This window comes from Nematolebias whitei, chromosome 2, assembly GCF_014905685.2.
Source record: "Nematolebias whitei isolate Nwh7 chromosome 2, NemWhi1, whole genome shotgun sequence".
In the NCBI taxonomy this organism is placed as follows: domain Eukaryota; kingdom Metazoa; phylum Chordata; class Actinopteri; order Cyprinodontiformes; family Rivulidae; genus Nematolebias; species Nematolebias whitei.
Window position 1 is genome coordinate 5723384 of NC_056499.1, and position 17119 is coordinate 5740502.

At 40.6% G+C, this 17119-nt stretch overlaps 1 protein-coding gene across 1 annotated transcript in view; it reads right to left on the reverse strand.

The window, feature by feature from the left end:
• phlpp2 (PH domain and leucine rich repeat protein phosphatase 2) overlaps window positions 1-13400 on the reverse strand; it is a 38224-nt gene extending 24824 nt beyond the window's left edge. Inside the window, exons 1-2 of the mRNA XM_037695843.1 lie at window positions 13120-13400; window positions 7836-7969 (exon numbers count right to left, since the gene is read on the reverse strand). Coding sequence (XP_037551771.1) covers window positions 7836-7969; window positions 13120-13394 — 409 coding nt within the window. The 5' untranslated portion in view covers window positions 13395-13400. The remainder of the gene's footprint in view (window positions 1-7835; window positions 7970-13119) is intronic.
• Between the last annotated feature and the right edge of the window lie 3719 nt (window positions 13401-17119).

A 17119-nucleotide genomic window follows, 5' to 3' on the forward strand; every position in this document is an offset into this window, starting at 1 on the left:
GGATGGATGGATGGATGGATGGATGGATGGATGGATGGATGGATGGAAGGCAGGTTTCTATAAGATTTTTACTTTAAAAGTGATAGAGAAGATGGGAAAATGGTGGACTGTAAATGAGTTACTTATTCTTTCTTTAAAGTATTTCAAAGTAGCCACTGGGCAGGTGTTACACAAATATGTGTTATAGTGAAATATTTCTGATGGTCCAGGAGCAAAGACTGTGTGGGTGGGAATGATTCCTTCTTGACTATAAATACATACATTTACATCTTACAGCATCCTTAAACCAAACTAGCCTTAAAGAGGCAGCTTTTAAAACAAACACATGCTGTCTCTGCAGGGCTAGTAGTTGCTAGGGAAACGTTCGTAAAATCAAAGTCCAATCTGAGTTCGTATATCTCCCTACTGTCTGCTGTAACCTCTGGCTGCTCTGCAGAAAAGCAGCCAAATCAGTTCAATCCAGCTGAAGACAAATCATGCAGACTGTTCCCACTGGACCCACAGAGGTTTGGCGACAATGCCGTGGCGCTTTATGTAAAGCTGTTTTCTCATGGTGCGGTGCTGCAGACGGCCCATTTTGCCTCAGCTAAGTTAATAATCAGCTGGTGTCAAACACACTCATGTTGTCAGAACTCAGGAATAAGGTTGCAAGTAACCGATCCGAGAGTCCAATGTGTGACTCCTTCTCTCTCCCCTGTACACCCTCGAGCAAACTCAGTGACATCCCTCTTCATGTGACATGCCAGAGCAACAACAAGGCCACAGACGGGTAAATTCTGCTGGCTTATTAACAAAGGATAAAGACCGACAGGGATACAGAAGGGAAGACAGAACCAAAAAAGAAAAATATGGATAGAATGAACAAAATGGGGCTAAAAAAGGATAAACATTGGAACTACAAAAGAGTGAATTATTAAACGTGAAACCAATCCTTTATAGAATAATGATGGAAAACTGCTTGTTCTCTAGTTTGGTCTTTTCAATCACTTATGACTGAATATATCAACAATACAGCAGACATTATAGTTTATTTATGATGGATAAATATATCTTAGAACATCTATTCAGTGAGGGCTACATGATATATTAAAAGTTTATGTTCATTACAATATCAGTGTGCACAAAATAATTACAAGCAATGGTAAAACAAATGGCAAACACAAACTGCATGCAAATGATTTAGTATTTTTGGAAATCAGGTGTACCCCCACCGCCATAGAGACCCAGAGCTCATTTAGATTAAAATGGTTTAAAATCTAAAGTGCATGTAAAACTGAATGAATTTAGCTGTGGCAGCCATATTTAACTTTTAAAGTCAATCTGTTGTAGGTGTCCATTACTTTCTGCGAGCTTCATTTACATTTATCCAGTGGATAATGAGACATTTTGGCACACATGCGCGAGCAAAAACATTACCTGCCTTTACTCCACACGCTGGTTAGTAAAATATTACCAGTCACTTCGTTTATTTTTTTTATTTTAAATGTTCGACACCAAATATTTGATGATTCAGCCGTTAAAATAGTCATAAAATTTTTGTTTCACGTGTGATGCTTTTAGTTTCAGAAATTTATGATGACTATTGGTACTAATTTTGAATTTAAGTATTTAATAAACAAACTTGTACTTTAATAAATTATGAAAGTCTTGAATGTTAAACACCACAACAACATATGATGACCGAGTTAAATGACAATAGGTATAATTAACTGTTCACCATCATGTTGTATACCTGCGTGCTTGTTAAGTGTTCTAATTGATTTAATATTTGGACTTGAATATAAAAATCAGCCCCAATAAAGAATCCTATAGAAACTTAATCTCCTCTGCAGGAGATCCAGTTTAAAGTTGTGTCGTGATATGATGGGATGCTTTGTGTACATTTGATGGATCACGACATCACTTTCAAAACTTACACAAAATGGTACCCAAATCTGCCTCCACTTCACTTTCTTGTAATGCTTTAATCTCAAATCCTGCATGCAACAACGATTCTTCTTACTGTTAAAAAATAAATAATAAAAATTTGTTTTGGAGAATTTCCTGTGACCTAGCATTTCCTTAAAGGATTTTTCTGGTGAGAGATGTTGCATTATCAAAACATACAAATTAACTTGGAGTTAGCAAAATAAAAGGTGTGCAAAAGTATAAATGTCTGTTCCTGTGTGTATGTGTTTTCATTTGTCTGTTAGCAAAATAGTGCATAAACCAATGGCATACTTTGACAAAACTCTCAGCAAGTAACCATAGGATGTTCATTTATAATTGATAAACTTGGAGTCAACTTGACAGCTAATCAATCTTTGCAGACACAAACTTGGTTATAAATTAACTCAGTCGATTTTACACATATTTAGTTAAAATTTGGTGTGGTAGTAGCTGAGAGTTACCCCCATCACATATTTCAAATGCTAACAGATCATGCAGACCTTTGTTCAAAACTTCATCATGCAAGGGGGTGGCTGATGTGCATCCCTTCAAGAAATGCTAGCTTCATGTTAGCACAGAGGAAACGCTTTAAGCCTTGACTGGGTCGCTGCTGCAAAATGCCGCACGTAATACAAAGTACAACTCTCTAATTAGCAAATATTATGCCACTGTCAGGCAACTAAAAACAAAATGCTTTACACAGAACATCTACATGAACAAGGCTCAAAAAGGGACCTGACTTCACTTTGTTAGATTTTTCTACCTGGATTACTGAGCATGCATCAGGATATTTACACAGAACATTACTATTTCCTCACTCGCTCTCGAGCAAAACGGAAGCCATTTCTTCCCTCTCCCGTCTCCCTCCTGCTTTTTTGCTCTCTGTCTGTGTATCGGAGCTTCCATTTACACATCTTCCGAATCGTAAATTACTGTCATGGATCTGGTCAGCTGGACTTTCAACGCAATGGATAAAATGTTTTCAACCAAGCGACAGGGTCCTGGAGAACCCTCATGCCCTGCTGAGACGCACGTGGTAAGGTACGTCATGGATATGGTGTGCCTTTCTGTGTAGTCTCAGGAGGATGCCGAAGATCATTGGATTTATGATAGCAGGGTTGCTTTTTGGCACCATTGGATACTTATGTTATCGACTATTAAGAAAGACGGCGGCAGCAGTTTCGGCCATGGCAAAGCTGCCGACCTTATGTGAAGGATTAGTTTGTGCTTCAAGCTCTCAGACTCAGCTGATTTACGAGCTCAACCGTAAGATGGAAGCGATTTATGAGAATCGTAGGCCACTTCTGGCTTCTAAAACTCGACAGCATGTTGGGGTTGAACTTGGAGGAAGATAATAAGCAGGGACCAGTGGAAAACCCACAAATCTGGCCATTTTGGATCATCGAGAGAACAAGCAGAACTCAAGGCTGACAAGAAAAAACAGTCTGCCTGCACAAAAAACAACTGTGGCTTATCTGAATCTGGCTTCCCCGTTCGGCCTTGAAGTAGGCCAACTTATCAAATTTCTCCTGGGGATGTGTGTAAACTAAGAAGTAGGGACGCACAATATTGGATTTTTGGCCGATATCCGATATTCCGATATGTTAAAACATATTTGGCTGATAACCGATGCTGATACCGATATTTATATACGTTCCTTTGTCAGAACATAGCCCTTTTATTTAGGCGTATTTGTTACAAAAACTGTGCAACAGCTGTAACAGCTGGTGACTTATATTCAGTAACAGCCATATGATATGCATAGCACTTTAACTTATATTAAATGAAAAGTGTGTAATGTTATTTATTAGCATTAGTCACCTGCGATGCTGTCTCACTTGTGGAGGTTTGTTCCAGGTTCCTATAGCTGCAGCATAGGATCCTCTGCACTCCTGTGCATGAAGGACAGACTTTTTAAGATAAAAGTTTTTGTCTATCCATTGTGCCGTAAGACTAATCACGCTAACGGGGCTAACACGATGTCCAAATGTCTGTGGTAAAACTCACCCAACAAGTTGTGCTATTGGCTATTAGCTTTTCAATGACGTCGGAAATGACGGCAGGTAACTCAGGTAACGTTACGTTGGAAAAATATCTCCGACTGGGGACGATGTAGCGAGGCTCAACGAAGTCCATAAATCTTCGGACCTGAAATGTGCTTGCTGGTAGAGTTTTTTTGATGTCTTAAATCGTGTCCTGACAAGGTGTGAAGAGATATTTTTTGTAATACCACTATCCTACCCTCATGGTCTTTCCCCTTTTCTATCTAAAGAATAAGGGGCTGTGCTCGTAGGAGCTGCAGCCACGTGCACTCTGCCCATCTTTCGGACGACTGTAAGGAATATAATCTCGCTGTACTTTGGTGCAATAATAATAAAGCTTATTCTGATTCTTATTCTATAGACTTCCCAGGACTGAAATATTCAAGGAAACGTTTGTATAAATGCAAAAATGTTGAAATGGAATAACGAATGCTTTGCATTTTATGATCATCACGGCAGGTTTCCTCTCTTCTGTAAAGTAGTTCGTAGCTCCTGATTTTTGTCAGGATGGGTGTTTATGTTTATTATTTTGGAAATCTGTTTTTATTCACATAATCCATTCCTTCAAGACAACTATAGAGCACTCAGATGAATACAATACTCTTTGTTCCCCAGAGCCATTTTGTCTTACTCAAGATTGCGCAGATTGCATTAGCATGCAGCGGGGTGGGGTGGGGGGTCAGTGGAGATGGAAACACAAACTGATTTGACTCAGAACAACAAGCTCTTTTTGCCAGCAAATTCACATTCAACCCACCACTCAGATGGCTCGTCTTGGTGGTCTGTTATTACCTTTATTAAAAATAAAAGAACAAAAAAAAGTGATTTTTTTTTTTTTTTTTAGTTCCACCAAATACGGCATTCAGCACAAAAGAATACGGCTTCTGCGTTCATTCAACCTTTATTTAGACAGGTAAATCCCATTGAGCCTCGAGGACTCATTTACAAGAGAGACCTGATTAGTTAGGATGAAAAACCTGACTCCACGTTTAAAACGTGAAGGAAATCCTTCAGAGAAACAGAACTCTAAACAGTGAACGAGGTTCTGGCAGGAAACGCTGAGAGCCGGCTTTCTGCAGAGCTCCGTTGCCCGGGGCAATTCTGTGGGAGCTCAGTTCTGAATAGATTATAATTTTTTCCTTCAGTTTAGGACTGTTCCACAGATTCTTGTCACTATAAAAACAGCTTTCTTCTCTTACGAACTCAGAATGAAGGCGCAGCGTATTTTCAGTTCCCAAGGACTTGATCATTCTGACACATTGATCACCTGCTGCAGCAGAAAGTTTCAGACATTAGCTCACCATCCAAATCTCCATCGCTTAAAACATCAACAGGCTTCGTTTAGAGTAAACTTCTCTTAATAAATCAGCAGCACTCAAATCAATAATTTATTTGATGACTTCACAGTGCTTTCTGATGATGTATGTCCCTCTGCTTTGACCCTGACAGTGGCGACAGACAAACACCAGAACTAACAGCCAGCCCGGGTCGTCTGTGCTGAAGCTGCATGAGCTGACAAACCGGGCCAGCAGACACCAGGTCTCTGTTTTCACAAGGAGCATCTTCAAAATGTTGGTGTTTTAGAAGCATTTTTGTTTAAATTTCATACAAGCACCATAGAAGAAGAGTGAGTGTGAGCGCACGTGTCAGATGAGCTTCCTGTGTATAAATACACTGAATATTCAGTATACTGTGTTTGTGATAATGGTGATGTTCTCGATACTCTGAACTTTGAAACACAAAGATTAGAAGCTAACTTATGACTGTAAAACTGTTAAAAATTAAACTAACATATTAACAGGGGGCCGAGATGGGGTAGGGGTAAGGCAGCCGACCTGGGACCAGAAAGTCGGGTTCGACTCCCAGCCATTCCCACATCATGGTGTTTCTGAGCAAGACACCCAATCCCTAATAGCGTCCCGTGTGCTCACATAGCTGCCCCACCTGGGTGTACGGTATTTTTCAGACCATAAGGCGCACCGGATTATAAGGCACATTAAGCAAAATAAGTTCATTTTGACAGATTTTTGAGCGCTGTGTTCCACATAAAATCGGTTTAAGGTCAATAAGCACGACCAGAATTACTCAGAGAGTCAGTTTCTTTATTTGTCATTCGTACCACATGTGGTACATGTGGTGGAACGAGATTGTGTACTCAGGGTCCCAGGTTCCCACATACTCTGGTGTAATATGTGTACTCCGTAAGCCACGCGGACACTGAGCGCACTGTCCGCAGACGGTTGAGACTTCATACTCAAGCGTACACCCTGACGGCCCAGCTCTGTAGGCAAGAGGTGTTTACCTTCGGGACAAATTGAGTTTGCTGACTGGTCATTTGCTGACACGCATACTGGATTGATTGACAGGTCGCAAAAAAAAAAACGAGAGCTGCCAGCAGCCCTGGGTAGAGGCAGCTGGCAGCCCAGCAGCAACGGTGTTCTGTGTTTATATGTTGTTAATAAAAAGTTCTAAAAAATAACAAAAACAGGGAGCGCTGGCCCTGCAGTCCACACATCAGACCAGCCAACCGGGAAATCTCCAGACCCTCCTGCAGCCACGCTGGACATGATTTTAATTCGCTCATGACAAATTCCTTCATTTCTCACAATTTCAGTCATAGCGTCAATGGACGAGGAAGAAGAGATCGCTTGCCTCTTGGCAAAAAAACAAAAGAAAAGGAAATTAAACCAAACCAGGCAGTTTGTCGTCAGGCAGTTTATTGTGCGACACCAAGTACACGTACACGGTCATAAAAATTGATCTTTGCATGGACGTGGCTTGCGGACGTTCGCTTCGAGTCCGTGTTGACTCCTATTCGGGTAAGCCCAGACCTCTGCGAAGCGAAGTACGCTCGAGTTTGTGGGAGCCTTTACACTAAGATGTGATCAGAGTGTCACATCCAGTGTTGCCAAGTCTGCTTATTATAAGCGACTTTGGGCTAGTTTTTTCTAAAGTCGCTTGCAAATTTTGTGAGTTGCGGGGTGCGTTTTTTGGGGCTTGTTTTTGAACGTGAAGTTGCTTATTTGGACTTGACTTTCTTTCCGAGTGAAACTACCGGTAGTTGATTATCTCCCAGCTCCGCACAATAAAGAAAGAGACAAGTGGTAGTAGGTAGTTTGTCCCTTCCACGCCCCCGTTTCCTGTTTAACGCTCCCGCCCAAGTTGGCGAGGCGAGAGGCCGTGTCACTGCACGATCCAGATGACCTGACTGAGAATTATTGGATTTGGTACCTGGATGATTGAGCATGAACTTTGTTGATCTGTTCCAAACAAACACTCATGCTCTGACCGACCATAGGGGGCTCCACTCACATGCACATGTCAGGATCTTTTCATTTTAAAAATATGTAGTAAAAATAATATTTGGGGGCAAATATTTTGCAATTTTTTTACATAAAAAAATATTTTTTTTTTAAATCAGAGCTTAAAAGTATGTTATTCAAAGTGTTTAGCATAATTTTGCTGTTGTTTATGTGTAATGCCATTATAAATGTATGTTTACACTGTTTAAAAACGGCCTCTGTTTTACACAATGTGGTGGGTTGCCAGTTGGGCTTGTTTTCATAGAGCTGGTTGCTTGTTTCTATCGTGAGATCTGGCAACACTGCTCACATCCATTCTGGCGCTGCATTAATGAGAAGGAGTCAGGGCTATTAGTCACTCCTGTCCTCGAGTCACTGAAGCAAGCAGCAACGCAGAATGACTGATGGTTGGTCACCTATCAGGCTGGGTGTGTTTTATAAGTTGCATGCTTAAAGAAGGACGTGTACCAAAAATTTCAAAAGCAACAATCTGCACAACGTCGTCAGAAGACGTGAAATTGTTTTAGAAGGTTTGACTAGAAGCGAACAGTGAAGTACTCACCGCTGTAGAAGCGGATCAAACAGCTGAGGTCTGAGTTGGCAGCCTCATGTTGTACTCGCACCGGGTCTGAATAACCCATGGATGCCAGGTAGTCGTACACCATCTGAAGAGGACGTTCAGAGGAGTCCAGCCTCCTGCAGGACCGAAGACATGGAGAGCAAATATGTTTGTGTGTGAGTTAGAAACACTGGCTACCAGGTTGGTAAAAAAATGTTAGGAGATCCTGATTGTTAAATTTAATCATGCTCCATTCATGAATAATAAATAGATGAATTTAAATATTTCCAGAGAGCTGTAAAAAAAATGCTCATGATCCTGAAGCAAAACTTTTAAACTAATGCGAATGAATAAAAACAAAAAGTGCGGAAATCTAACATTTACACTGATGCAGCATCTCTAAGTCATTTTTGTTTGTTTAAAAATAAAAAACAGATAAAAACATAATAAAGACCCTTCTGTATAGGACACAAACATTAAATGTTTGTCAGACAGATTGATTTTTTTGTGCTTGAAATGCTTAATAAGTGTGGTGACCAGACAAGTTGATTTTAAAATTGACATTGTCGCCAAAATAAAAATCTTTAACTTTGATCAAACTCTTCAGGTGAAAGTCACATTATTTCTCGGCCTGTACGCTTCGAAGGGCCACTCATCTGGTTTGATACCCAACAGCGGTAGGCGTTAAACGTTAAAGCTTTAAGCAGGGAGTCAGAGGATGTCTGACTGCTGAACTTAAAGACCTGCCTCATTGATTCCTCCAACAGCCACAGAGGTTTTTACTGACCCGTAAATAAAATGCAGATGTTTACACAGGCAGACAGTTCTTCATATTGGCACAGTTCTTTTCAGTGGTGAGCTCACAAACTTCAAAACCCTGCTTTTCTGTTCTTGAAGCTGACTCGGATCACCTGAGTTTACACTAAAAGGTGACGTGATTCAGAGGGATGTGATGTCAAGCTGCAAACTTCTTCTGAGCAACTATTCAAAATGACCACGAGGCTCGTTTAGGACGTATCCAAAGAACGACAAGACGGGTGGAAACTTCAGAACATGCAGGAGAAATTACACGTTCCAGCTGTCCTGAGAAAGCACGTACTGGATCCCTAAGGAAGAGCCTGATGCTGGGAAAAGAATCGCTCACCTTGTTGGAAGCGAACAGGAGAAGGACACACGGCTCCAAATGAATGAATGAATGAATGAACATAAACGATGGATAGATTCATGTCCAGTTAAAAATGCCAACAAAATAAAGCCAGTGTTCTTTAAACGCTTCCAAAGCTTCTTAATTTGCTGCTTAGCTTTGTTTAGTCATGGACACACTCGTTGCAGACTATAAAATCAAAGATTTAAAAAGTTATCATGAACTATATGAAATGGTGAAGTCTGAAAGAGTCTACTCCAGTAAATTTCCAGACATATTGTCCTAATATGTAATTTTTAGATGCAACACACTCCATGTAAACAAAACACTTTCTTCTGCAAACTTTACTCAACTAATGTGTTCCTAAATATACACCCGTACGTTGAACTCGTTGAACTTCTCACTCCTAAACAGCTCTTCCATGGTCTTCGCATCTGTTGACCTTTTTTTCAGTGGTTTTGGCGGCTTCTGCAGGAAAACAAAAGCTCGTGGTAGTCGGCAGCCGTTCACAAATTTAAATTTAAATGACAAATTTAAATTTATGGGCACGTTAACCATTGATATGAGAGGATCTGAGTTTTGGATAGTTCTGTTTATAATATTTTGTGTTTCATATCTATTTATATTTAGTGATTCTGGTGTTAGGCATCGCTGTGGCTCAGCTGGTAGAGCTGCTGCTCCTCAGCGAGAAGATCACCAGTTCAAATCCCGGCCCTGGATCTTTCTGGGTGGAGTTTGCATGTTCTCTCCGCGCTGCGTGTCTTTTCTCCGGGTACTCCGGTTTCCTCCCACAGACCAGAAACATGCATGTTAGGCTGACTGGTAACTCTGAATTGTCCCTAGGTGAGAGAGAGAGTGAATGATTGTCTCGTTTTTCTCTATGTGTCCCTGTGATGGACTGGAGACCAGTGCAGGAGTCCCTGTGGTGGACTGGAGACCAGTCCAGGGTATTTCCCATCTCTCACACAGTGACTGCTGGATATGGGCACAAGTGACCCCTGTGACCCAAAAAGGAAGAAGTGGGTAAAGAGGATGGATGGATGGATGGATGGATGGATGGATGGATGGATGGTTGGATGGATGGATGGTTGGATGGATGGATGGTTGGATGGATGTTATCCTGTGTTTTTATGTTACTAGTGTTTTCATTTTTCAGTTTCCTCGTGTTCTTCTGAGCCGTCAATCACTCTCCCTCAGCACTTTTCCTCAGTTCAGCTCCTGCTCCTCGGTGCTGCCACGCCCACTCACACCTGCACCGTCCCCTTTGCTCACCTGTTGCTCACCTGTTGCTCATCTTGTCGTCAGCTTATTTTTGCTCTGTTCAGTCACTCAGCAGTGAATCATGGTCATGCCAGTCAGATGACACCCCCCATGTGCTCCTTGTGGTTCTCCTGTAGGTGGATCTTTTACTCACGTGAGCCTTTTGTGTGTTTTTAATAAAATACTTTACTTTTGAGTTTTCCTCACGCGGGTCTGCATTCTTGGGTTCAATCCTCCTGCCGCCGTGACACAATATGAAAAACATATTATGTGGATTTCGTTCATTAGTTCACGATTTCTATTTTATTTTGTTTTTATTGTTACGGGCTTCATGACATTGCATGAACACCTTTCAAAGTTACGTGACACAACGAACAATGAGATCCAAAAAAACAACTTACAAGAAACAAAAGTATGACTGAAACCAATTTCAAAGCAATCAAACATGGACTACTAGCTTGTGTATTCAAAATGACCATGCTCATATTTATTTATTTATTTTAATGCATTTAAATGTACCCTTGGCTTCATTGTAAGTGCTTTCAGTTTTTGGAAGATTTATCTTTTCATTAACATAAAATGAAATAAAAGTTTAGAAAGGGATGACTTGGAGACTTTAATATTAAATTTAGATGCACCTGGCTGCACTCACTGATAAACATCTGTTTAAAAGAAATGTTCATGTAGAACAGTGCTTCTCAATTATTTTCTGTTATCCCCCCCCCCCCCCCCCCCCCCCCAAATAAACTGAACCACCTGGGGTTTCCATATGATTTGTATTTATTACGACCACTCTTTGCTCTCCGTTGGATTCAGACTTGTTGAATCGATGTATCGTTGCTGTGAAGTTATTTATCATTAAACAATTATTGCGTATCTACACAAATGTCTCAGTTTTTACCAATAAACCTATTTGTACTTTTGCTCACAACTTGAACGTTCTAAACATTTTTTATTTAATTTTACATATTTAACAGCCCTCTTTATTTGAAGTGAACTGCGCAGTCTCGAGCTCTCCGACAGAATAAGTCTCTGAGGTTTAAGCTGAAGCTGAACTCTTGTTTTCCTCTTTATTATATTTCCACACAGGCTTTTGAACAGATTCCTTCCTGGTCACGGATCAGTGAACCAGACAATCAAAAGGTCATTTGCCGTTTCATTCTGTGCTCATCGTGTGGAGCTGAAGGCAGAGCCTGAACCTCCCGTGAGGTGGGAGTATGAGACGATCAATGCGGTGTTTTGCTTCAAATTATTTAAACAACAAAAACTGCAAATGCCTAAGACTATAACTCATCCGCGCTGCTCGTGTTCGGAGTTAATATGCATCATTGTTCTCGTAGCAGCTGTGTCTCTAATGGAAGATCTCAGCTTCCTGCTGAGTCTTTGCAGTTGCCTTAACCAGCTGCATCAAATCTTCAGTTTCACTCTCTCTGTAGCTGCACAACTGAGATACAAAGCCTCATTTTATGCCTCAGCTTTTTTATTTTATTTTAGTTTCTATGCATGATTTCACATTCAGCTTCAAGCTGTCAGCTGACAGTAAACCCACTGAAGATGCTGCTGCAAGCCTGCAGCTGATGGATGCCTGAGTGACTGTGCAAAGTCAATGATGTAGCTTAAATGGTTCTATTTGGTTGCAGCTAGTTTGTTTTGTTGGACTGTCAGCAAAACATCTCATGAACCAAGAATCATGAAAATGATGAACATCTACAGCTGATTGATTACCATATTTTCTGTCGTACACGTTGCACCACCCTGTAAGTCGCATCAGTCCAAATATGTCTAATAAAGTGGAAAAAAACATAAACATGTCGCTTCGCCGTATAAGTCGCATCTATTACGCGTCACCGCTGACAACCTGGAAATGTGGGTCGGTGTTGTGCCAAAAAGTCTGCCAAATGGCGGCTGCGGGAGCGTGCACGGGAGGACTTTAACAAGAATTTAACAAGATTAACACTTAAACACAATTATTTGTTTGCTCAAAATTATAGCAAAGGGTGTGTCTCAGTTGAACTTTCTCCTTAATAAATGCATTTTGATGGTCAAACCAGCTGCATTTCAAAAGCCGATATGTGGAAATACGAGCGTGCACGGGAGGACTCGCTGTGCATTTCTTCGAAATTTAACAAGATAAGCACCTAAAACAATTATTTGTTTGCTCGACATTACAGTAAACGTGTGTCTCAGTTGAACTTTGACTTAATAAATGCACTTCAATGGTCAAATCAGCTGCATTTCGCCGGGGCGGTGCAGCTGATTTGACGGTTGTTCCAGGCGAGCTGGACGAAGGTGGCAGGCTATGGCAAGCTGATTGTGTCATTAATAGCCACTTTTAACTATTACATGACACAACGACATGCCGCAGTACTCGAGTGCCCTCTATCGGCTGAAAATGGTAGTGTTCAATATTTTCAGTCATAATGAATGAAAACTCATATCTCAGCCAAAAACTGGTTTATAAATTTGGGGAAAAATCCATAAATGTGTAACTTCGGAGTATAAGTTGCAGGACATGTAAATTAGGGGAAAAACTGCAACTTATAGGATGAAAAATACGGTAGTAGTTCAAGATGCTCACCACGCTAATACACATTAACCAAAACAAAACCTCCTCAGTCAGTTTGACAGGTATGGAGCTAAAGTTAGAGGTGGTAGTAGCTGAGACTCATTCATAACACACACACTGAGCATGGCACCTGGTCATTTAACATTTTAACAGAGATTATACATGATGTTATTGTCAAGGTTTGACCAAAATGCTACGTCTCAACGTAAGATGTTAGCCTCAAACTGTGACAGATAAAGCAGCAGGACAGACGAATGCTGAGCCTTGAAGAACGTATAAACCTCGTCCTCTGCTCACACACGACACAGAACATTCACCTGATGAGGTCCCCGTGCAGCTGAACGTAGAGTCCCTGCCCATGCCTCTGAGAGCAGAGCTCCTCCACTGTGGTCTTGGTGGAGCAGAGCACCAGCTGCAGGTCTGTCTGAGGGGTGGAAGAGGTTTGTGTGCCTGAGGCAGATGGCTGAAGGTCAACAGTCCCACCATATAGGCACACACAGCCCCGCTGGGTGTCCCCCATAAGCCAGTCCCGCTCTCGTGATCCAAATCTGGTCTTTCTTGCTGCACAGCTTCGACTCCCGTTTCTCTTCATGTTGCGCTGCAGACAAAAATAAAATATTTTCAACACATTTAAGAGCACGTTCAGAATATACAGGTGCTGGTCACAAAATTAGAATAAAAAATTTATTTATTTAATTAATTCCATTCAAAAAAGTGAAATTTATACATTATATTCTTTCACACCTTGATTATTGAGCATGCATCAGGATATATTCATTCGTTACACACAGACTGATATATTTCAAATATTTATTTATTTTTAATGTCGATGATTATAACTGACAACTAATGAAAACCCCAAATTCAGCATCTCAGAAAATTAGAATATTGTGAAAAGGTTCAATATTGAAGACGCCTGGGGCCACACTCTAATCAGCTAATTAACTCAAAACACCTGTAAAGGCCTTTAAATGGTCTCAGTCTAGTTCTGTAGCCGCACAATCATTGGGAAGACTGCTGACTTGACAGTTGTCCAAAAGACGACCATTGACACTTTGCACAAGGAGGGTAAGATACAAACGGTCATTGTTAAAGAGGCTGGCTGTTCATAGAGCTCTGTGTCCAAGCACATTAATAGAGAAACGAAGGGAAGAAACGAGGTGGTAGAAAAAAAGTGTACAAGCAATAGGGATAACCGCACCCTGGAGAAGATGGTGAAACAAAACCCATTCCAAAATGTGGAGGACATTCACAAAGAGTGGACTGCAGCTGGAGTCGGTGCTTCAAGAACCACCACGCACAGACGTATGCAAGACAAGGGGTTCAGCTGTTGCATTCCTTGTATCAAGCCACTCTTGAACAAGAGGCAGCGTCAGAAGCATCTCGCCTGGGACTGCTGCTGAGTGGTCCAAAGTTATGTTCTCTGATGGAAGTAAATTTTGCATTTCCTTTGTAAATCAAGGTCCCAGAGTCTGGAGGAAGAGAGGAGAGACACAGAATCCATGTTGCTTGAGGTCCAGTGTCAAGTTTCCACAGTCAGTGATGGTTTGGGGTGCCATGTCATCTGCTGGTGTTGGTCCACTGTGTTTTCTGAGGTCCAAAGTCAACACAGCCGTCTACCAGGAAGTTTTGGAGACTTCATGCTTCCTGCTGCTGACCAACTTTATGGAGATGCAGATTTCATTTTCCAACAGGACTTGACAGCTGCACACAGTGCCAAAGCTACCAGTACCTGGTTTATGGACCATGGTATCCCTGTTCTTAATTGGCCAGCAAACTTGCCTGACCTTAACCCCATATAATCTATGGAGTATTGTGAAGAAGAAGATGTGATACGTCAGACCCAACAATTGAGAAGAGCTGAAGGCCACAGAGCAACCTGGGCTCTCAGAACACCTGAGCAGTGACACAGACTGATCCACTCCATGCCACGCTGCATTGCTGCAGTAATCCAGACAAAAGGAGCAACAACTAAGTATTGATGCTGTACATGCTCGTACTTTTCATGTTCATACTTTTCATGCTCATACTTTTCAGTTGGCCAACATTTCTAAAAATCCTTTTTTTTTATTGGTCTTAAGTAATATTCTAATTTTCTGAGAAACTGAATTTGGGGTTTTCTTTAGTTGTCAGTTATAATCATAGAAATTAAAAGTAATGAACATTTGAAATATATCGGTCTGTGTGTAATGAATGAATATAATATACAAATTTCACTTTTTGAATGGAATTACTGAAATAAATCAACTTTTCATGATATTCTAATTTTATGACCAGCACCTGTACTACAGATACTTAAAACACACACGCTGGTAGTTGATAATGTATCAGTACAAACAATTCCTTTTTATGTGGTTTTAAAACTTTTTTATACTCAATCAAGAATTCCTTAAAGTGAAGATAAAACAGGACAAGTGAAACGACCGATTTGTGATGGATTTCTTCTTGTTAGCACCTCCGCTAACAAAACACAACCTGAAACTTTCAGTGTCTGCACTTCTCAGCCTGAACTCACCTCTGAACAGAAAAGGGGAAGAAGAAAAAACTTTTTAAGTTCTGTCAACTGCAAAAACTTCTCCAAACTAAATACTTCCATTGGTTTCATTCACCTGGGAAATGGCACATTCGACAATCTTGATGTCTAAATTTTATCAACGGTATCGTAACATCTGTCTGTAAATAAAGATTTCCCTTAAATCTAACACTGAGACTGGAAAAACAAACTAATTATCTTGGATCTTTTTTATTCTCTGTTGCTTTTCTCTCATCACAAGTGAATGTGTTAGCAAAATGTGCAGTGGTTTAATATTTACTTCTTTTTTTTTTTTTACATTAACAAAACGTTGAAATTAATGAGTATTGTACCACTAAAACCAGCTGCACATGAAACACACAGCACAAGACGTTAAAAAAATGACACGGCTTGTCTCACTGCAACTTCACCTCGTGTTTATTCGCAGTAACAAGAAATAAAATAAAAGTCTGGAGATGCCCATGGCTTCTTTTAACAAATAAACCATCTTTGCTTTGTGCTCTTGCATTTAATAATCACACCCTGTTAATGTTGTGATTTAAATAATTGGAAATAATTATAATTAATGTCAGAAACCAAAAAGCTAATTAGCTGTAATGAAATATTATTTGATTAAAATATAATGATTATTGTCTAATCAAGTCTGAGGCGGAAAATTCATTTGATTCCTGGAGAGTGAGTGTCTTCTGATCATTTTATTTATTGTGGACACGTATTAACACAAGATTAGGATGATTTTTATAAATCAATTTTTATAAATATAAATAAAAATGGACTTCAGAAGGAACAAAAACACCTACACCCCCCTGAACATAAGAGGATCTGCGGTGGAAGTGGTCTCCAGCTACAAGTACTTGGGTGTACACATGCATGACAACCTCAGCTGGAGCAACAACACCACCAGCCTGATGAAGAAAGCTCATCAGAGACTCTACTTCCTCAGACGGCTGAGGCGAGCTGGTCTGAGAAGCTCAGTCCTCATCTCCTTCTACAGGTGTGCAGTGGAGAGCATCCTGTGCTCCAGCATCAACGTGTGGCATGGAGGCTGCACAGCTGCAGAAAGAAAAGCTCTGCAGGGAGTGGTGAAGGCTGCACAGAAGATGTTGGAATCAGTCTCCCCACCATCACAGACATCTACACCTCCAGATGCAGGAAGAGGGCCACCTGCATCATGAAGGACCACACTCACCCAGCACACACACTTTTTGCCCCACTCCCCTCAAGAAGGAGGTTGAGGAGCATTAAGTGTAGAACCACTAGACTGAGGAACAGCTTCTACCCTGAGGCTGTTAGACTCATGAATCTCTAACTAGAATAATCACTGTGAAAAATCATATCATGTCGCTGCTGATCTGTTTCATGTTGCTGCTGATCAGTTTCATGTTGCTGCTGATCTGTTTCAATGTTGATGTGTTCATGCGCATCTGCTCACACAGACTCGTTCATGTTTGTGCTGATGTTCAATGTTTTATGTTATTAGTGCTTAGTGTATATTTAGTTGATGTTTTTCTTAGTTCATATCTTAGATCTTATCACTGTTGTTCTTTTACATTTTATTGTTGGATGTAACTGGGACCCTGTGTACATAATTTCGCTCCACCACATGTACCACATGAGGTGCGAATGACAATAAAGAAACTCTGACTGATGAGAACAAGTCTAAACATTCATTATTTAAATATGTCATGAGGGGAGCAACAGTATTTTTTTCGGTTAGAAACACAAAGAAACAATCAAAATGTAAATTTAAATCCTAAACCTGCTGAATAAAAACTTTGTGGCCA